Source organism: Sparus aurata, chromosome 13 (genome assembly GCF_900880675.1).
Source record: "Sparus aurata chromosome 13, fSpaAur1.1, whole genome shotgun sequence".
Lineage (NCBI taxonomy): Eukaryota > Metazoa > Chordata > Actinopteri > Spariformes > Sparidae > Sparus > Sparus aurata.
This window is the reverse complement of record NC_044199.1, coordinates 28,150,917-28,173,097: the sequence shown is the minus strand read 5'-3', so window position 1 is coordinate 28,173,097 and position 22,181 is coordinate 28,150,917. Positions and strand designations below refer to the sequence as shown.

The following is a 22,181-nucleotide window of genomic DNA, read 5'->3' as shown; positions in this document are numbered from 1 at the left end:
TCAAAGATTCGAAGAAAACTTAGAAATTCTCTGACTCTACTCTCAGAGAACATCTGAGATTTTTCTTGTACATTTCCTACTTGGAATTTGACACTGTAACAAGGGGTAACAAGGGTAATGTGTTGAACTATTTCCTGGCTCTGAGCTGTTAAAAGGTAATATCCTAAGAAGAGACTCAGAATTTCCGGTGTTATTATTAACAAAAATGGTAAACCATTCCCTTACACGATTGTTGTGTTTGAGGTTATGGCTCTTCCCTGTCACCCATGTCTGTGAGAGGCACTGGACAGACCAACGGAAGTGTCTGCTGTTCTGGAAAGGGAGACAGGAGACCTTTAAAGAGTCGTAATAAAGGAAAATACACAGCTTTGTACCCTGACCTTAGACCAAAGATCTCTCATTGCAGATAAAAAGGTGCAGAGTGCATCTCATCTCCCTCGTATGGCGAGCACAAAGTGTGGGAGGGGTGGATATGAGTTATGTCCCTCCAACAGGTAATGATCAGCTTTCCCAACATAGTAGTTTGTGTTTGGATGTTTGCACTCCTCCAGTTTTCCTGTGGCTACAGTGTCAAAAGATGGTAGATAGCGTTTCACCAGGATAAACATTAGCCGGTATGTTTCTGCAAAAACACCCTAAAGTTAAGATGAAATGGTATTTTATTTTGCGACTTCACGTTTGTTTAGGTCGAAGTGGTCACTTTGTCAGCGTCAGGGAAACAGAGAGGTTTGACTTTGACTTTTTGGCAGCTTTTTACCACATGTTTGATAACATCTGTTGGATAACTGGGAAAAATATGTGTATGTATGAATAGCAGACGCTTTATCGATATTGGAATTCTTTGATTCCCTAATATCGTTATCAGCATTGGTCCCAGAAATCCAGTATTGGTCGGGCTGTACATATCATATCATGTCATGTCACAATGACATTATAAGAGATCATAAATTGTGCAAAACTGAAAATGTAGGCCTTTTACAACTCACTATCCCAGACAAACCTTTAACCCCATGACAAGCACAATGAATACATTTATTGTACTATTGTGTGGCATTTTATCACCATGTGAATTCTTCTTCTATTGTGCTTTAAAAGGCCAGATAATCATTCTCGGACACACGAGAGTCCATTGTGTTTTGATTAAGCCTATTACTATCTCGGGTTGTGCCTTTAAAGATCGACTCATTTAGGGTGGGTGGGATGTTTCTTTCTTTTCTTTTCTTTTCTTTTTTTTTTTTTTTTTGCTGAAAAAAAAAAAGAAAAAAGAAAAAACCCCAACTGCTTTTGAAATGCCCACTTCAAAGTCCCTCATTCCTTTAAGTCCAGCTCCACTCGCGCCTGGCGCGTAAAAGCGACCACGAGCAACATGAGCGACGTTGAGGATGCAACCGCCTTCCTCGGGGAGTGGGGACGTTTCCAGCAGCAGGTTTTTCTTCTCCTCTGTCTGACCGTCATTCCCAATGGTTTCACCGGCCTGTCCATCGTGTTCATCGCCGACACGCCGCCCCACCGCTGCCTCATCCCCGCGCACGTCAACCTCACCGCCGCCTGGAGGAACAGCAGCATCCCGCTGGAGGAGGAGAGCCACAGCGGCGCTCTGGTGCCCAGCAAGTGCTCCAGATACAAACTTGAAGATGTGCAAAGTTTCTCGGACAGAGGCTTGCTGCCCGGCGTTGATGTTAATCTGTCTTATGTGGCTACGGAGCACTGCTTGGACGGGTGGGAGTACGACCGGAGTGTGTACATCTCTACCATCACAACTGAGGTACTTTCGCTGATGCTCAGCTGCTCTCATGACAACTTTACAGCCTGTTGGTGGTGTTCCTGTCAACAGGAAGTGTGCCGGCCCGGTTCAAAGGATAATGAACATAACTTGAGATCAAACTTGATTATTTCATCTCAGAAGAGAGTTTATATTCTTCGGGCACCCAAAAAATTCCCTAAATATCTGCATATTTCACCCTCTGACAACTTGCTTATACAATCTTTGCACATGATCATTAAGGGGGTTTTAAAGTGTGTGTCCACCCTCATTGCATGTTTCAACATAATTAGGGTCCAACCAATATACTGGTTAGCCCATATTGGCAGATGGTAAATTTATCAGTATTGGCGTACATGTTCTGATATGAGACCATCTCTCAGGATTATTAGGCAGTAAAGGATGCTAAGGATAATTTATAATTTCCAATGAAGATCCCATTTTTGGCACCTTTGCCAAAAAAATGTGTGTTTATGTATAGATCCCTTGGGTACAAGTATGTCGTCATTTGTTTCAATGAATATCAAAAAAAAAATTTCTCCGCAATATCGGTATCAGCATTGGCCCCAAAAATTACTTATTGTTCGGGCTCTGGAAAAGCAAGGGTGAAAAAGATGACAAAATAGCAAATCACCTTGTTTAATTTTTTAAATATCGGCATTAAAAGAAATGGATTTACTGTTGATTTTGAGTCAGGATGAGGGATGAACTCACCCTTGAATGAGTTTAAACACAATGCTGCAAAAATGATCTGTAAGGTGGACAGTAATTCAGGGCACTTTAAAAGAAAAGCACATTTTCCAAATGGTGCAATATGTAGGAATCAGCCACCAAATTCATACTAAAACATATAGGGGCAGCATATAACCAGAGTAACTGCTGTAACTGTAACTTCTGTTAGCTTGTTAGCCTGGTTAGCCCTGCAGCTAGCGTCTAGGGACATCGGGAGTATCATTGTTTACACTGCTAGCTCATGAATCGGGGCTAGCTGGTTAGCATGCTAACTTCAGTAGATATTTATGCCACATAGAGATAGACATCACAACGTCAAAACTATTTATTTACATTCACTTGATAATTGTAGTTTGAACAATGTATTGCCTTTTTTAAGTGAATTACATCCACTATACAACTAAGCTGTCAAACAAAACAAAAATATAATATGCACAAGATACAAATCAAATGTTAACATTCTACTCTTTTGGGAGAAAATAGAGAATGTATATTACTTCACACACACACACTATTTACAGCTATTGCAGCTACTATTTGGTTTATTAATGTCCATTATGCGAATAGCAATCCCCTCCCTCCTCTCTACATCACCACATGAACGCAAAGCTTAATCGCCAGACAACGTAGCAAACAGGAGGATGAAGTTCTCTGTCCTGATTGGATAAAGTGGGCAGGGATACCAGAACATTTATTTTCTTCTTTACTGCATGAGCAGGTGGAAGAGAGACATGGGTTACTGAGCCAACAATCTATAACAGTGATTACTGTTGGAGTATGGAACTATTTGACACAAAAAATGACATTGTGGTTGTGACAATGACGAATTGAAAATGGAACCAATAGTGTAAGTTAGACTTGAGGTTCGCTGAATCAAAACAGCTCAGACATTTGTGGCTAATTGACCCAGAGATCACCCTCTTCTTAGGAGCAGAGCACGTCCCAAGCACAGCAGCCAGTAGGCAACACTGACATTGTCGTTTCCGTTTAATTCCCCATGACTGTTTTGGATCGATGAAAAAATAAAACCGTTGATATCCAGGGAAGGCACTAGAAAATGTGGAAAATGGCCTGAACTCTGAGTGTTTAAGTTTTAAAACAGATTACATAAAAGTTAAAAGAAAACTTTTCAGAAAAATATATATTTTTTTTTTGTACCTATTTCCATAGACGGTTGTACTTTTTAAAAACATTTTTTTTTCTATGTCCATTTTTCTTGTTAAGGAATTTCATCATCATTTGTTGTGTACTTGATGTACTTGATGACCTTGATATGTGTGTGTGTGTGTGTGTGTGTGTGTGTGTGTGTGTGTGTGTGTGTTTTTGCAGTGGGACCTGGTGTGTGATGACAGGTGGAAGAACCCGCTGACCTCCTCTCTCTACTTCTGTGGCGTTCTCACTGGCTCCTTTATTTCGGGACAGTTTTCTGACAGGTCATGGACAAAAGATTAAGTTTGTTGTTTTCAAAATGTGCACGTCACTCAACACGTATGTAGCTTTCTGCCAAAACCCAAAGAATCCATGCATGTAGCAGGCTAGTCTGTACAAGTAACCTCCAACCGAGACAGAGACTGCAAGTTGAACAATGACAAAAAGATGGTGTCTATTTAGTCGCAAGTTGCACATATGCCAAATAAAGTTTCTAGTAGAGTTTCCCCCGCTGGCCCCGTCTGCAAGTTCCCACTCTGCTCTACTCTGCTCAACTTTTTAAATCGCTTCCAAATATACAGAAGTTGTCAAGGACATTAAAAGTCATCGCGCCGAACACGGAAGAACTCATCTACTCACTAGTTCGTCTTTACAGGACAGTATAGTAATTGTCTAGTAAGATGCTTAGTGTTGGTGACATTTAAGTGATGCGACCGCGATGTAGTCTCCTTATAGCCTGAAGTTAGATTTTTACCTCTGGTACTACATCTACACAGCATGCTTTCTTGGTCATTTACCTGTGCTTCGTATCATTTTCAGGTATGGGAGAAAAATAGTGTTGTGTGTGACCGTGGCCCTCCAGACGGTGTTTGCGGTCATTCAGGTCTTCGCTTCGTCGTGGGCCGTGTTCTGCGCCATCTACTTTCTTGTTGGGATGGCACTTATCTCCACTTATGTGACTGCGTTTGTGCTAGGTACCTCTTTACTCCTCTGCTCATTCATTCTCAGAAGTATTAGTTGCTAGACTATGCAAGACTGTGGAGTTCATACTTTTTGTTACCCCACAACAGGAACAGAGATATTAGGCCCTCGTGTGCGGACCATTTACTCCACCGCGGGTGTGAGTCTTTTCTTTGCTGGGGGCTATATGCTGATGCCGGTGGTTGCTTTCTTCGTCAGAGACTGGAGGATGCTTCGTTTAGGCCTGGCCCTGCCTGGCATCCTCTATGTGCCTCTCTGGTGGTAGGTGGGTGTGTGTTTGTCCGTGTGGGTTCTTTCTTCTTCTTTTGTTTTTTTCGAAAGCTGATGTTACATAAAGTATTCAGCCATAGCATCTCTTGTCATATCTGCTTTTTATCAGGTTTTTAGACTTATAACATTTGTCTGGGGATAACTGATGAAATCTAGCTGTTTTAACCATCAATGAATCAACCAATCAGCATAGTTCCTTATAAAATAACTCCATCAGGAGTACCCTAAAAACTGAAAACTGAAACTGAATAGTGTGCAGCAAGCCACGAGAAAACACGCTTTTTGGAAAATGTTGGATGCCAAGTTACCTTAATTGACTGGGTAGGAAATCAAAATAAGTAAAAAGAAAAGCCTCAGTTGATTGAACCTCTGTGTCTCACTGTTGTTAAATTATGCAGGTACATCCCAGAGTCTCCTCGCTGGCTGCTCTCTCAGGGCAGAGTTGAAGAAGCAGAAGCCGTCATAAGAGCTGCTGCCAAGAGGAACAATATTGAGCCCCCGTCGGTCATCTTCGGTTCTTTGAAGGTGAGATCTCACCATAAAACTACTGTACTGTAAGTGCATAAACATCAATGCACTGGGCAATTGAATGACTTGCGCTGTTTATATGCTGCGCTGTGTTTGTTTGGAGTGTGAATTTGGTGGTCAATTCTCACATATTGTACCTTTTAAAAAACCTTTAAACCCAAGCCATTAACCAGCTCATACCTGGTTTCCTGCTGATTATGGTTTTCTTAAGATCAGCATGTTTCCATCCCAGATAGGGAGTGACAATGAGGAGTGACCCTTTCATAGTTCACTGCTAAGTTTGATGTAATCATTTACTTTTCTGCACAGGGGTGTGCACTAATCTGTATGACAGTTGATTGGGACTGTGCCAAGATTTGACCTACTTTGACCCGTGAACTTTCCTTTAGAAACTAAACTGCCACATTCATGACTTTCCTCAGTGCAGATGACAGACAATGAACGATGTGCTTGGATCAGAAAGTGTTGGTTGTTAAATCAGTTTTACAAAGTAATGTTAAGCAGCAACTTGACGAATTGCCATAACTGTGGTGGCGTTTCCCTACAATAGCTGTACATTTTCATGCAATCTGTCCTAAGAGGTGAACAATTTTCTTCCTTCACCTTTACTTTCTATGAAACGCCAGCCTCACTTATCAAATGCAGAAGATTTGATTTCACCTTTTTGGCAGTCTTTTTGTACTGCTACATTTTGAAATTTTTCTATTTTGTTAGGGAAATCTTACAAATATAAAATGGGCGCGCTGCCAGCAGCAGCTGCACAGATTTAAAAAATGTGAACAGGGTGAAGGTACTGATAATGACACCAATATAATAAGTTTTTACCAGTTTTTTTTTATCGACAAACAATATAATACTGACCCTTTTTTCTAAAATCCCCCTAAACCTACAGTCGTTTCTGCACAGCAGTTTTCGTGTCACTTATCAGCAGAATTGGGTTGTGTTACTTTTTAAAAGCAACTTGTTATGTTTCATAGTTACCTACTGAGAAAAGCAACTTGTTTTAAGTACTTTTGCGTTACCAAAAATGACAACCCCTTTGCCATTCCTTGCCTCTGCAGGCTAATAGTAATGGGAATGACAGTTGCAATATCCACTTCTGGCTAATTATATATGTTTGATTTTAAAACATGATTCAGCACAGGGGCTCATATAACCTAACAAGTTCATACAAAATTTGTTGGGTTTTTTTTGCAATTGAACTGCAATGAAAAAGGTGGAATTGTCCAAAGTATAACGAGCAACTGATGTTACATTACATATCTTCTACCGTTACCGTAGAATTATGCCTGCTAGCAACCAGACAGCGAACTTAACCCAGATATACATACCGTTTTAGCAGATGACTCTACGAAAACAAGAATACGCTGGATCAGATACATCACCTACAATACAGCACGTTTCAACATGTGACTAATGAGCCAGAGGCTGCCCTCTCTGCTCTGGCTATCTTGCTTGCTGAGTTACAGCTGCACCCTGACAAAACAGAACCACAGAAAGGTGGGCCTACATCAGGGATTTCCCTTTTTTGTTTTTAGTGGCAACAAAAGGAACAGGAAACATGGTGAGATTCCTACAGTAGCAGATTACTTATTTGAAAATATAACCAAACAAAAGATTACTTAAATGCAAAATTAACACACAAGGTTATTTTTTACCACAGTAGTTCAAGTTAATAAAGTTACTTCCAAAACTGCTCATCAGCCCAACTTCAGCTGATTTATCAATCTAGCTCGACTCTTAATTAATATCAGCATTTCCCCCCTCAGCTCTTCATCAGACATTCAACTTTTGCCTCCATTAGTACTTAGTGCATTTTTGGCACTGTATGTGTGCACACGTGCACATGCATGTGCTCGCTCAGCAAGTGTCCATGCATTCACAAGCCTCTCTCTAATGAAATTATTTCCAGACTGATGGCTGTGCTTACTAAGTGTTTGTTATTCCACGTGCTCCGCCCCCCACAGAAAGAACTTCAATCTGAGGGGAGGAGAGCCCACAACATCTGTGACCTGCTCGGCTCTCGAAACATCCGCTGGATCTCTGTCACGCTGTGGCTTGTCTGGTGAGTCCCTGCTGTCCCTGCCTGACCTCCACATTCAGTACAGTGACCCCGACATGTACTGTACACACACTGTTACAGACACACATGCATGCACGCACAGTTTCAGCCTGTTCATGCGTCACCTTCGACCGCGTCAGCTCCATTTCACTAACAACAATTAATGACCTGTCAGGTGCTGTGAAGAGCTGCAACTGAGGCCAAAATCTGTTTTATGTAACTGCACAGTATGCCTCAACGGTCCCTGTGCTCACCTCTGAGATGAAAACAGTTACATTTTTTTAAAGAAAAAAGTTGTCAGTCTATCACAGCAGATATTTGTTTTATAGTGTTCTCATTATTCTCTGGACCAGTTCTAAAAAATATATCTACCAGGTTATGTTTTAATTAGATTTCTTAATTGGTATCAGAGACAAAAAATGCCTCTGAAGAGACTTGTTGTTGGATTTTTACCATAGTAGCAGTTAAAACACAGTCCGTTTATAATGGAGAATTCAGTTTGCATGTTGTCAATCAGACCAGGCAGAGAAATCAGAATCAGCAGGCAGAAAAGGCAGCCAAAGGTCAGACAAAACACAAAGACTCACACATGACATCAAGGCAAACTGGTACAGAGGGAAGCGAACACAGAGACTAAAGGATATCAGGACTTCACTGGTCATGCAGACTTTGGGGATGCAGGCACCTTTGCAGGAAGTCTGTGAGTGCTGAGGGTTCTCCAAACCCACAACTCATCTTCTTCTCTGCATTTATTGGCGGCTGGCCAACCAACCTTAAAGGGGCATACCACCATATACAGTGTGTAAAGGCTGCACTTGTTAAGTCAACTAAAGCAATTTGGCTTTGTATTGTTGGTTCTATTTATCGGCTACAATTTCATTATCCGCCTTAAATTACACATTACACACACACTAATAAATGGCTGAAAAATATACTTGTTATAATGTTACTTGAATCATGCAGGCTGCAAATAATCTTCTACCACATCTATATACATAAATATTTAGACTGTAGTGGTAATCAAAACATTTTTTGGTTTGATTTATGGTCAACAATTGTCCCCGCAGGAACACCTTGACCATCGCCTACTTCGCTCTTTCCCTGAACACGGCAAACCTTCACGGCAACGCGTACTTCAACTGTTTCCTGTCGGCAGTGGTGGAGATTCCAGCCTACTTTTTGTCGTGGGTTATGTTTCGCTGGTGTTCCAGACGACTGAGTCTTTTCTCAACCCTCTTCATGGGAGGAGTGTTTCTACTCTTCATACAGCTCGTACCAACAAGTATGACCAACTTTCCAGACATTTCTCATTTCAGTTCAAGTTGAATTTATTTGAAAGGTCGGCACATATAACCCAAAACAATGTAATGCTGTCTTCCCTGTAGACCTGATTTATGTATCCATATCACTCGAGATGATGGGGAAGTTTGCCGTGACGACAGCATTTGCTCTCGCATACGCATACACAGCAGAAGTTTACCCGACTGTACTGAGGAATTCAGCTGTGGGCGCCTGCTCAATGGCCTCCAGGATAGGCAGCATCACTGCCCCATACTTCATTTACCTAAGTAAGGATGATCTTACCTCTGCCTCAAGTACACTGTTTTCTGTCTGTTGATCACTATGGAATCAATATGTAAGCCTGGTAGATTTTTGGTAGTAATTTGTGTCCAGCCCTTTCTTCTCCTTAACTTTGCACAAAGCATGAAAGAGCAATTAAATTGTGTGTCGTTACCTAACTGATGAACCCACATTTCCTACTATATTTACAATACTGTTCTTTATCTTGTTTTTCCTTTATTTTCTCTGGCCCCTCAACCTCAATGGGCCTCATGCAAAAACCAATTATTGAAATGCAGATTTGTTCTTAAGTTGCACAAACCATTTATTCAAGAGCATTTAAGGCATTCACCAGTTTACTCTTAAATACAACCAAGTTCATGAGTGGTAGTTCATGAGTGGTGTAGAACAGTCTAGAAAGTGCTTGACTTTTAGGGCGTATGACTTGGCAGTTGAATGTGAGGCTTACTGGTTTATTTCGACACAGCAGTTTATACAGCTCACTTACTATTTGGCCCTTTGTGCTGATCTCAGTCTAGGATCATCTTTTATCTTTATTTCAAAACATTTCCAGAGCCTCACAGCTAAGCGGCCTTGCAGCATTCTCCTAAACATCTAAAGTAGGTTGGGACATAACATACGTCCACCCATCATAGGCCAATTCTCTGGAAGCCCAAGAAACCCTATAAATCTTAAACTGTTGTAACACGTGAATTTCCCCGTCTTATCTTCAACTGGCCTTCAACAGCCACAGCAACCCACATGAAGTGACGCAAGTGGCCCTAACAACTCTGTAAGGAAACTCACACACAGTTTAGAAGCAACTCCCCTCCAGTTAGTTAGAAGAACCGAAGAAGCTTCTTGGATGAGAGGTGAAACTTCTTCAAGAAACTGAAACACGTCCAGTTGCCTACGATACAGTACTTAGAAATGCCACTTAACCACATATTGACATCAAAGGAGACAGTTTAGATCACATGCAGCTTCCTCTCAAGCCACCAAAGGCTTCAAACTACTTTTTTCACAAATGCAGTCTCCAAGACTTTAAACATACTTTAATGTATAAAATTGGTGGAGTTACCCTTAAGGAAAGCTGTTTCCCTTCTGATTCCTGACTTGCACTAACACTATTACGCTGAAACAAGAGGCTAACAACAAGCTGGTGCCTCCACAGAAACAAAACAAGAACAAAACTCGCCAGAGCAAGAACAAAAAAACAGACTTAATTAGCACTCAGATCAGACGGACCAGTTTGTGGAAAATCCAAAAGCTTTCAGTTAAAATTTAGGAGTCACTTTTAAATGGATTGGATTTAAACTACTGATGCCGCCACATTAAGCTCCTTCAAGTCTTTCCAACTTTTGTGTTTAGCTTCGCTGCGGTACAATTGTAGCAGGGGATGCTTTTCAACATCTCTCCCTCTGATGTGTTGCCACAGGAAGCTATTCCATTTCACTGCCTTACATCCTCATGGGAAGCCTCACAGCTCTGTCAGGGTTGCTGAGTCTCCTGCTGCCTGAGAGCTATGGAATGCCTCTGCCTGACACCATCACTCACATGCAACACTTCCCCGGGTAAGACTACACCAAGTATCCAAACGTTAACCAACATTACTGTAGATTTGGATTGCTCTTTTGACTTCCATTTTTGGACAGTTCTCCATTTTGCCACGGTGTTAGTTAGGCCATCTAGGTTTGAGTGTTTCATTTTTTTTACTGTAAGCATTAGAATCTTTTAAAATTTGAATTGATTCGGTATTGAAGACAAGAAAATGTTGTGTTTTCGCCAATTAGTTTTTTTTCCCCCCTCAGCTTCACTTGATGGAAATCACCACATTATGGTGTATACCATGTACCTCCATTATACTGCGTCAGACAGGGCCAGCCCGCGGCATAAGCAAACTAAGCAGCTCCTTGGAATCTCCTGGGGGGAAAAAAAATGTTTTCGTTTTTCTTTTACATATTAAATTAATTAAACAAGTGACAGAAATGAATTAATTAATGGATAATTCAAGACAAGATTATTCTGATTTCATGAGAAATATACCTGCCTGCAGCTGCTGTGTCTGTCAGCGTTAGAGTCAGCGTTTGTGGCATGTGAGCAAGGGTGGATTAACGAATGAGCCTACCGGGCCGAAGAGGTCAAGGGGTCCTGAAGCCCAAGTCATTAGCTTGAAGTCGCTACCTCAATAAGTCAAAAAGCAAAAGGCTATGAATCTGTATTGCCCTTCTCCAGCTGGATATCCAAAAAATGCACCAGAATACAGACCCCCCCCCCCCCATTTGGACCTATTTTCGTACAAATAAGGTTACAACATTCAATGTGCGTTTGAAAGTATAATTTCTCTTGTGGGCATATTTTCAGAGGTGGCAAAAGTACACACATTCTTCACTCAAGTAGAAGTACAGATACTTGTGTAAAAAAGGACTGTGGTAAAAGTATGAGTACTGATTCAACTTCTTTTCTCAGGTAAAAGTAATAAAGTACAGGCTCTCAAATGTACTCAGGATATGAAAGTAAATAATATCCCTCTTAAAGGACATTTCTACCAGCCATTTCTGTGCAAAGCTAACTGAAAACACTAACATGCCTTTCTCCCCATTCCAGTCTCTGTTTACGTCTTGTTAGATCTTTTTAGTCGTTTCGTCTCGCTACGTCCGCCTTCAATAATTCCCCTCAAGTGCTTTCAAACTAAAGTAACAAGCGTGTTTTGAAAAAGTAAGGACGGGAAAGTTGAGATATTTGTTTTAAAACGTAGAGAGGAAAAGTCCAAAGTTGTCTGAAAAATAAATACTCAGTTTGTGCATCCCTATGTAAATGTAATGTAGGATAAAACAGGTGCATAGACTTTTAGTTTTTCTCTCATAGTGCATCATTAATTTGTTGTTCAAGGGCCAGATGTGATTAACTTCACTTTGTGCTCACAAAGCATCTGCCTTTTGATCTTTTTACAGTCAAGCTCAACTGACCATAAAAACACAAGGTTATTACCCCTCAATAAGTAACCCACTGGCAGAGCTAAAATCACGTTGACATGCCCTCATCTTACTTGCTTTGTATTTGCACGCAGGCTTTTACATTAAAATACACACTGTGCCTCTGGTGCTGACAGGCAGATATTGCTGCCTTTCAACAGAGCCAGGCTAGCTGATTCCTGTCTTTGTGCTTCATATTTAATGAACAGATATAAGAGTGGTATTGATTATCTCATCTAATTTGACACGAGGAAATGACACTTGTCTCTCAAAATATCAATCTATTTCTTTAAACAGATTAAGAAGTGCTTTGAATCCTCAGTCTTGTTATTAAAATGTACAAAAATTAATTATAATTATACATGGCACAGGTATTGATATTTAACAAAGCATGTAGAGTATGGTGTAATTAATTTGCAACACATTGCTCTCAATAGATGTTTCTGATATATTACTTGTAACTTAAACAGAAATTCCAACTTGGTACCACGGGTATTTCTGAAAACTAGGCATCTTGGCCTGCTGAACACACATAAACAGAATTTCAGGTCACTGAAAACTGAGGTTTTGGAGAACTCCTGCCAGGGTCAAGATAGTCAGGAATGTCGTTTTCAGTCATGTAGACCTGTTATTTGTAATAGATGGTCTACCTCCTAAACCTGCCTAAAAATGGTCACAGACTGCTTTGCTCTCTATGCTGTTAATCATGAGGGAAACTGTATCACTGTGTTTTTTTTCACTAGATGTTGCAAGAAGACACCTTACACACTCACGCACAGAGAGGAAAAGGAAAACAAAGCTGAAAGGAAGTCTCCAGTTCTCCCCTGAACAAGGAGCAGCATTGACATCAGCCTTGAGGCAAATAACTGAACAAAAGTCGTATCTCTGACCATGTTGGCACTGTATGTGTGAAGTGATGCGACTTCAGCAGGACAAAGGAACATCCCAGTTTTTCAAATAAAAATGATGCTTTAAAATAGCCTCACAAAACTGAATTGAAAGTCAAAATACAGTATGTAACAATCTTATGTTTGATGACAGCATGCACTTGAGCTGACATTGACTCCACAAGTTTACCAAAAAACAAAAAAAAACTGATGAATCCCGTTATCGGAGCATGATTTGACAGAAAGCTCTTTGGAACACTATCAAATCATGCTGGGATAACATGAGTCATCAGGTTTTTTGCAAACTTGTAGAGTCCATGCCAGCTTGAGTACATGCTGTGATGCAATGTGATGAGCATGCAAAAGGGGTAAAAAAAAAAACAAAAGAAAAACATCTTTTTAAAGATTCAACTTTTCATTCACATATTTAGGCCGCTTTTATCATTTCTACTGGAGAATAGCATTACATTTGAAAAAATGGCAAAATAGAAGTATCTTGACTAGTGGTCTCAGTCTTTCTGACCCTACTGTACAAAGTTTGTAATATTTTGATACCAATTTAATCAGTACCAATGGCCACATTTAGTGATTTATGGCCCAAATGCACGTTTAGCTTCAACATTTCACACTTAATTTGTGAATATGTTGTATAGACCTTTGTGATTTAAGATAGCATGCACAGAGTCCAGGCACAAATAGGTGTATGCAAGTACTCTACAAGCTTTATTTTCTTTAAATTCACTTCTTACAAAAAGGTAATGGTCAATGGTCATTAAATATAATTGCACTGATTGACTGATTGACAGTTAATAGTAGGAATGGTACTCAGAAACAATATTTATTACTTATTCATTCATGCAAGTGAAGTTTTAGACAATCAGAGTCGACTTTCCACAACAATCCCAGGTTTTGACTGTTCCTCTAAAGTGGTGAATGGGCACGTTATTCTGTTGGGACAAAATAACACACAAACAAACAAAATACAGTTTTAGTGTTTGAACATTTCTTCATTGCTACCAAAATTCATGAATATCCTCATGGACAGTTCGCTGCAAAGACTTATTCCACCATTGTCACATCCTCACAGAGTGATGATATTGATTTTTTGGTGTTTAATATTAAAATAATCACCTGTGACATTTTGTGTTGTCATTGTTGTTGTTGTATTTCTGTGTGGGGAAAAAATCTTAGGCCTGTACTTACTGCAGTATATTACCACTGTCACACCAAAATGAACACATTTGTTTTCACAAATGCACAGTAGTGAGCAGTTAAAGGCAGCAGATCACATACCTCATCAGACTATATCCAAAGATGTTAAAACATGTTTTAAAAAGTCTTAATCAATTTAATTCTGAATCACAGGCAGATTTTTTTTTCTGGAGCTGATAAGTTGCTAAGGAGAGTCACACCTTCAAGCTCATTACCGGCCGAATGATGTTCGAGTTCTGTTTGTATGGAGATGGCTGAAAAAGTATTGACAAGTAGCATTAACCTCAACAGACGTCATGGCATTGTTTTTGAAAAGGGGAGTGAATTAGCATGTTGTGTTTTCATCACAGTCATCAAAGCTGGAGCCGATAAATTCCCTTGACTGCTGCAGAGTCATTTGATGCAGGAGTAGTTTAAGACTTTAGACTGAAATATGGTCCAAACGTCAGTCCTCTAGGGAGCAATACAGAGCTACACAGAGCGTTTCCATGGTTACAGCAGTAAACAAACATTATGTCGTTGGAGGGATGTGATCTGCTGTGTCTACTGCACATAAGGAAGAGGAAAAGAGAAAGAGAAGGGAAGAGGTGACAAAGTGTCAGAAATATGCTGATGCATACGGAGATGTTAGGCTGGAGCTTTAAACTGGTAAGCTGTAGTTGTTTTGTGCAGAAGTGAATCCAAACAGAATGGGTCAGCTTTCTCTTGCACATTCATAGATGTGAAAAAATTCCAAACTCCAAATCTACAATTGACCTTTGAGGTCAGATGTTGAAATCATATTACCAGACAAACAAAACCAAAATCCTACTTAGAGAACGTAAAAGTTACCTCATGCCAGTAAAGCTCTTTGAATTGAAATTGAAAGAACCAGGGCTGTGATTTGAGCTGAACACGCCGGCCTACAATGTATAATACAGCCCTTAAGATTAATCGACACCGGCTGTGTGTGGGCTGTGACAACTGACTAATTATAGACTTTTTTGATGGTAGATGTGCTTTAAATAAAATGCATAAATCCACATAAAATTTAAGAGTTTAAATCACCATTGTTGTTACATTTCAGATCCAAACATGAGGACTATAAAAACATAAACAGATCATTTATAATTTATAAAGTACACTAATATTGAAATAAAATGAACGTATGAAGATGCATGTGTTCCTTTAGTAACCCACCTTTTTAATTTAAACATCTGTTCAATGGTTTGAGGTAGAGGTTGTCCAAAACTCTCTGGCAGGAAAAAAGCAGCGAAAGCAGACACAGCAGCCAGAGTCCCAAGTATAATATTAGGCAGGTACTTAAAGTATAAACCTTTACAAGAAGAAAGGGAAATTAATTCCTTTGTTAAACAGGTTAAACAAATATTAGTCATTTAATTACCAGTTGACTCACCCAGCTTTAACAAAAAGGGTGTAAGGCAGGATCCAACTCTGGAAACTGTGCAACATGTCCCTGTCGCTGTGTTCCTCAGGACCGTTGGGTAAAGTTCTGCTGTGTAGGCATACATAAGGGTTGAACTGGCAGAGACAGCAAATTTACCCAGCATCTCCAGAGCAAAGGACAAATATGATAGACCTGAAAAGTAAGAAATGGTTTGCCGAGGAACAAAACAAGAACATCTGTAATTGTATAATCCATTATGCAGCAGATTGAATTAATGGAACTGATTGTGAAGACACTTCTGCTGCTTTCACTTCTTGCAGCCATTTTATCCTCTGTCGAAGAAACTTGCAAATTTTTTTCCCCAAAAGACCAGTGTACAGGCTGCCAATAATCACTTACAGTATGACCCACTAGAAGTGTGTGGTGGTGTCTGTTCCTACAGAGACCCTGCCCTCTGTCTGCAGTTTCCTATTGAGACACCTCACACATTAAGGTTTCACTTGTAATTCAAAACTGCATTTAACTCACAAGTAATAAATACATTACAAAAAACACCTTAACATTGGCCTACTGCAACCAAATTTAGTAGACATGTAGGTAAGATGTCTGAGTGACCATAACAAATTCGGTGACATTTGGCTAACAGGTGAAACTTAAAACTATTTGCTTGGAAATTTGACAGTTTCGTACTTTGAGGCACCAGTTGAATGGAGTAGAGTGACACTGCTTCAAGCAGCAAGAAGCTGATGACAGACACTCGTCGTGGAAGGTAACACTGTGCCAGCCAGCAGGAAATGTAAGCTGGTACCTCGACTGCCGCTGAGATGAAGCAGCTGATATAGGGGTTCGCATGAAGCTGGGGAGTGTTCAGAGACAAGCCAAAGTATCCAGTACTTAGAGTGAGCCTGAGAAGACAGAGATACTGAAGAGAGAGATGGCTAAAGATACATTAACATGAAGAGCATGACTGAGGACTTCACTGCCATCAAGACAGAACAGCTTGGCAAGCAAGACATGGTTAACAGCGAACGTAAATCAATACCAAAAAACTAAAAAAATACCAAAGAAGGGATAACCAGTTGTGGTGAAATGACAAAAGGTGCTGAGGTGAAATAAATATACAGTATCTCATTTATAACAGTGATTAGTGTTTATCCCAGCTAAAATTGTTCTTTTTTTTTTTTTGAGAGGAAATCCTTGCTTACTCAAATCGAGGGTCCAATGACAGAGGGGGGCATACACTGTTCATATTGTAATGCCCACTGGGGCAATGGGATTTGTGATATAAGGCTATATAAATAATACTGACTTGACTTGAATGAGCATTGATGGGTGTTTGAACATTAATATACCAATTTTAGCTAAATATGCCATTGAACTTGTGAAAAAATGTTAAAATAGAGATGTATAGAATTAATCAGTCAGGTAGATAATTTCTTTATGCTAACATTCTGTGGCATACAGTGCCGCAAGATTGAAATTTTTACAACGTACTGGAGGCATATTCTGGAAGGGAAAAAACAAATGACAAACAATCAAATCAGAAGGATTTTACGACTCAAGTACCTGATATAGAGGTAAAACATGAGTAACTTTAAAAATTCAACCGTGTTCTAACCTTGTTTGCTAAACAATCATTTGCTATGCTAGCTAACATAAGTTAGCATCTCAACTTTGTGAGTGAGGTCTTCCACTGTTTATTCGATATCCAACATCTCTCCTTGAGACTTGAAAAACAACTCTAAACTTTGAGGTTATCGGCTGTAAGTCAGACTTGCAGATTCCATAAGTTGCTCTGCAAGACCTGTGACCCAACTATGTTTTTTGGGCTGTAGTGTGTACTGGACGTTTACTGGAATGAATTGTGCTGACATGTTTATAAACATAATTATATACAAGAACATATCAGAAAAATGAGCAACAGTTATTCAATACCGAATAGTTCCCTTCTATTTGCTGCTTGAAATGTTCAGACTGGTTACTCACCACAACAGGCACAGGATGATAGTTGTGTTTCTGATGTTTCTTGTGCTCAGCAGGTCGAAGAAATTGGGGTGGTTTTCAGGATGTGTATTAGTCTCATCTGCCTGCAAGACGCAAAACACAAGACACAAAACACACGCCACCTGCTGTTTCTTGTTTTGTAGTTGGTTGGTCTATCGCTCCACAACTTTGGTTCTAAATTAATTATCTCATTAGCTACCTGATGGATCACCATGAAATATGGTACGGACATTTATTTTCCTCACTAGGTCAATTGCATTAACATTGTGTGTCCTGAAGCACACCCATAGGTTGACGTGTCTGGTCCTGCATGATTTAAGTCAAAGTAAACTTACATAAATACTGTAATCTTCAAAGATGACCTGAGGAGCCTCAACTTTATTGATCTTAGCAGCATGTCTTATTATGGCCTCTGCCTCTTCCAATCTTCCCTGAGAGAGGAGCCACCGAGGAGACTCTGGGATGAACCTGTCACAGTAATCAACAGAGATGCAAAAAGGTTCAGGCGGGGATCAGAGGGGCTTCTACGACAAAGTTAGGTCAGCTTAATGCGACAAATTCTCTATTACGAGTGCAACCTACCACCAGAGGGGGATGTATGCAAAGCAAGGTAGAGAGAGACCCAAAAGCAGAGACTTCCAGTCTCTTAAAAAATAAGCAAAAAGGGGTAGAAGCATGTAGCCGACAGCAAAGCCCAAAGATATACCCATGGTTGAAAACAGGTCCCGCACGTTGCCAGTCAAGATCTCAGCACCTGCACAGAAACAGAAAATGAGAAAAAATGGTGGAGATACAATAAAACACGTACAGTATACAAAATATATCTCTATTATTCAAAAACACTGACCACTGTATAGAAGTAATATTTAATGTTACTTAAGTATAAAATATTTAAACATTTACCCAGCACAAAACCAGATATGTAATTGGAGATCTGTCCCAAACCGCTCATGAAAAAGAGGATGGAGAACACCGTCCAAGAGGGTGAAAAGATTTGGACAATGGTGAAAAATGTCTGAACTGCCATTGTTGCAAAGAGAACAGGCTTTCTTCCAAACCTAAGATAAAGGTTCAAACAATGAAATAATAACAAATACAAATAAGATTTTATAACAAGGTTAAAGTGCAAAGAACAAATACTGATCAGAAAACAAATGTTTTGTGAATTTTGTGGGGGGCAAATGTAGAGTATCCTTACTTTACAGCTATTACTATCACATCTTCAGGAAGAATTATAAAGACTTATACTACACTGTGCACTAAAAGAGCTACAAAGATTAACAAGTTAACCAATGTAAGAGGAAGAGCATTAGCAGCAATTTTAAATGTCATTTTTCGAATACTAACTTTTCGTTTACTTGTGTTTTCAGTACCTGTCTGAGAGCTGTCCTGAGACGAAGGATCCAAAAACAACTCCCAGTAACAAAAGCGTGGTGGTGAACGGCTGCTTCCATTGGTCACTGCACACCAGGTCAAACTGGAGGGTGGACAATAAAACAATTGAGTTGATTATAATAAATTTATTATTTCTGCATTAAATTATCTAAAAAAAAAACCTAGACTTTTGTTATATATATTGTTGAGTTGTGTACTTATCCAAATGTTTCCAACAATGTTCAAACTAGGGATGCACAATATGGACTTTTTTCAGCTGATCCAATAACCGTTATGACTCTCATGGCCGATGTTCACACCAGTGACGACATGTGTGACTCTTGTCTTCATTGCTTGGCTCTTCACAGGTGCAGCAGTTTGACGTTATGAGCGTGACAACAGCATGTTTGTTTCGCTGTGTTTATTGGCTGCTCACAAAACAACTGTAAAGGTACATACCATCAATTACTATGTGTAGATGCTGCACTTTTTTAAGTCAACAAAAGCAATTTGGCTTTGTATTATTGGCTATAATTTCTTTATCTGCCAATAACTGATAATGTACATTTTAACCCGAGATTGCAGACCACTGATCTATTACCACTCAACTATGGCACATTATTGACACATTTACATCGACCACTTTATCTCTCTGTTGATGATCAAAAATAACCATTTGTAATTAAAAAACAATCAATTGCTGCCTCTCTGAGCAAAATACTAGAAAGGTTTTTTCAAAAAGGTGTAATTATCTTTTCTATCCACAGAGTAAATGCAGTGCTCTAGTCAGGTTTAATGAGTAATTATGATCCTGAGAGAACCCAATAAAAACACAAAAAAAGAAAAACTCCTCCTGGTGTATAACCTGTATGACTTGTACAAACTCACATATAGCCCAGGTACACACTCACCTCAGAGACTATGGTGGATTGGTAAATGTCTTTGCTGTAGCTCCATCCGTCCACACAGCCCTCCTGCTCCAGATCCGTGAGGTTGACGTCTCTGCCAGGAACGAGTCCCTGAGCAGACAGATTTCTGACAACATCCAGCCTGTATCTGCTGCAGCTGCTCAGCTCCTGCTTCCCATCCACCACCTCACAGTCACAGTGACACAAACTAATTGGGTAACATTTCCAACAACTGTACGTACTGTGCATGGTGCCATGTTGTTTGATCGATTCAACAATTAGCCAACAAACATAACAAACAACATATACAAAATACATACCCTTTAAGTTAGCTAAATATCTCTTTGAATATTTGAATGAAAAACTGTTACACTCCACCATTTGCTTTTTAGGAGTTGTGATCCAAAACTTAATTACCTCTATTGGGATGGTAGCATCACGCCAAGCTTGGCTCAGATTGACCTCAGGAACCAGGCAGTGGTGAAGTGGAGTGTCAGTCAAGAACACGGTAAAGAAAACGCCAAATCCATTGGGCACGATGCTGGCACATAGCAGGAAGAAGACAGCCTGCTGGAAACGTCCCCAGTGACCCAAAAAAGCGATGGAATCATCATAATCCTTCATTCCTAACTGTGCCCTCCACTGTCTTTATCTACTACTACAAAATGAAACAGCTGATCAGTCTGCATTCATGTCACCTCCCAGAGATTAGCCAATATGCCGCACCCCTAGCAATGTAACACATTCATGCCAAAACTTGCAGTTTGCAAGGGACGGAAAAATAAAAAAAAGCTTTTTATGGTTGCAGTTATATGGTTGTCTAGGTATAGATTACAAAGCTGATAAAAAGTTAACTATCTCCTGCAAGAACTCACTTCTACTACAAACATGAACCTTGTAACTTTGGTTAACAGGAAACTGATGGGTATCTACAATTCCTCCACAACAACTCAAAAAAAAAAAAATTCATGTCACCTGCCATGAGATCAGCCAATATGCCCCACCCCTTAAGTACAGGGAAGTATTGGAGCCAAGCAGCGGTGTACTTCCTGCATGTGACACTCTAGATGACCACCTTTATGGCATATGCCAAGAGCACTGAGTCTATTATATTAGATATATTCATGCTCATCTTTAGCCATTAAGAGAATACATACCTTTATATGCAAATGTTCAGGCACAAAAACAAATGGCAACATTTTGGCAGCGATTCTATATATAGTCTTCAGACCAAAATGCTTATAGTCTTAGTTAGATTTTTGTCATTTTTATCTTAAAGTTTATTCAAGTTTTAGTCAATTACAGTAATACATTTTAGTCAGAAACGTTTTCTCTCTGTAAACTCATTTAATTAAGCTATTAAGCCTCTGCATCGTCAGCAGCTTTTTGTTTACAGTATTCTTCTTCAAACATTCCAGACACTTAATCAGGCATCATTGAAATAAATGTATATCATTCAGGAATGTAAATGTTTTGTCTCTGCGTTAAGTTCATTAATTGAATAAAAGCATTACTTAATGCATTTGAATATGTAAACAAGAGATGTTGGTAAAATAAAGTTTGATTACCAGTATATATGTTGTTGTTTTCATTAATTTTATTAGCTATTATTGGCTAATTTAATGATGGGGTTACAGGATCCTACTGGTGGAGGTGTGCGATTACAATCTGACCCCTAGGTAGTGAAGAAAACATTTTTGTGGCCTCTCCCTGCCTTAGAATATATAGCTGGGGCTCAGGAGGCAAGGTGGGTCATCACTGGTTCGATTTCCTGGCCCCCCTGACTGCATGTCTAAGTATCCTTGAGCAAGAAACTGAACCCAATTGCTGCTGATGAGCTGGTCAGCTGTGTGTGAATTGGTGAATGTGATTAGTAGTGTTAAGTGCCTTGACTGGCCAGCAGACTGGAGAAGCGCTATACAAATACAAGTTTTGCCATATCAGGATGATCCTCTTTGCCTGAGGTGTGGGGCGTTGTAAAGGTTAGAACAGGTCAGGGATTCATGAGAGGAGCAATTCACTTTGCCTAAGGTATTATAAGAAAGTTAGAAAGGGTTACATTCTGTGTCACTATCCCAGTGCTCAGAATGGATGTGTCTTACAAACTACTTGGCTGAATAAAGGTAGGGAGCTGAATTCTTGTCAGCTGTTTCTTATATAAGATGTAAGATACAGTGGGATAGTTAATCAACAGATGGACTTATCCTTAATATGACACCAGTTAGAGGAGTACATTACCTGACTGGGGTAGTATCAACACTGCAGCAAGCCAAAAACAAAACATCACATAATCTAGTCTTCCTGGGAAGGGGATTGCAAAACTAGAATTTTTATTATCATACATTTTCCAATCTACTGCTTCCTTCTCCATACCAGTAGATGGCGGCAAT

General features: G+C 39.7%; 2 protein-coding genes across 11 annotated transcripts; one reads left to right on the top strand and one right to left on the bottom strand.

The window, feature by feature from the left end:
- The first annotated feature begins 469 nt into the window (after positions 1-469).
- On the top strand, positions 470-14,043 carry LOC115593545 (solute carrier family 22 member 5-like). Of its 3 annotated transcripts, none has more exons than XM_030437090.1 (11): positions 470-494; positions 1,322-1,765; positions 3,824-3,927; positions 4,463-4,617; positions 4,714-4,885; positions 5,293-5,419; positions 7,390-7,487; positions 8,552-8,766; positions 8,870-9,052; positions 10,483-10,618; positions 12,763-14,043. In XM_030437090.1, exons 1-11 carry the CDS (start codon positions 480-482, stop codon positions 12,845-12,847), a joined length of 1,734 nt encoding a protein of 577 aa, XP_030292950.1. In that variant the 5' UTR covers positions 470-479; the 3' UTR covers positions 12,848-14,043. The 3 variants fall into 3 exon arrangements, with proteins under 3 accessions (XP_030292950.1, XP_030292952.1, XP_030292951.1); XM_030437092.1 differs by lacking the exon at positions 470-494 and adding an exon at positions 570-614 and having other exon boundaries at positions 1,327-1,765; XM_030437091.1 differs by lacking the exon at positions 470-494 and adding an exon at positions 597-614.
- LOC115593548 (solute carrier family 22 member 5-like) lies at positions 13,609-22,022 on the bottom strand. 8 transcript variants are annotated; one of them, XR_003986327.1, is made up of 11 exons: positions 20,209-22,022; positions 19,795-19,977; positions 18,883-18,986; positions 18,413-18,567; positions 18,092-18,263; positions 17,845-17,977; positions 17,492-17,592; positions 16,314-16,410; positions 15,515-15,697; positions 15,298-15,433; positions 13,609-13,853 (listed from the first exon to the last, which is right to left on the bottom strand). XR_003986327.1 is itself a non-coding variant. In XM_030437094.1 (11 exons), exons 1-11 carry the CDS (start codon positions 20,413-20,415, stop codon positions 13,784-13,786), a joined length of 1,659 nt encoding a protein of 552 aa, XP_030292954.1. In that variant the 5' UTR covers positions 20,416-22,022; the 3' UTR covers positions 13,609-13,783. The 8 variants fall into 8 exon arrangements, 4 of the variants coding, with proteins under 4 accessions (XP_030292954.1, XP_030292955.1, XP_030292956.1 ...); XR_003986325.1 differs by having other exon boundaries at positions 15,515-15,973; positions 16,196-16,361; XR_003986326.1 differs by having other exon boundaries at positions 16,196-16,361.
- Positions 22,023-22,181: the final 159 nt, after the last annotated feature.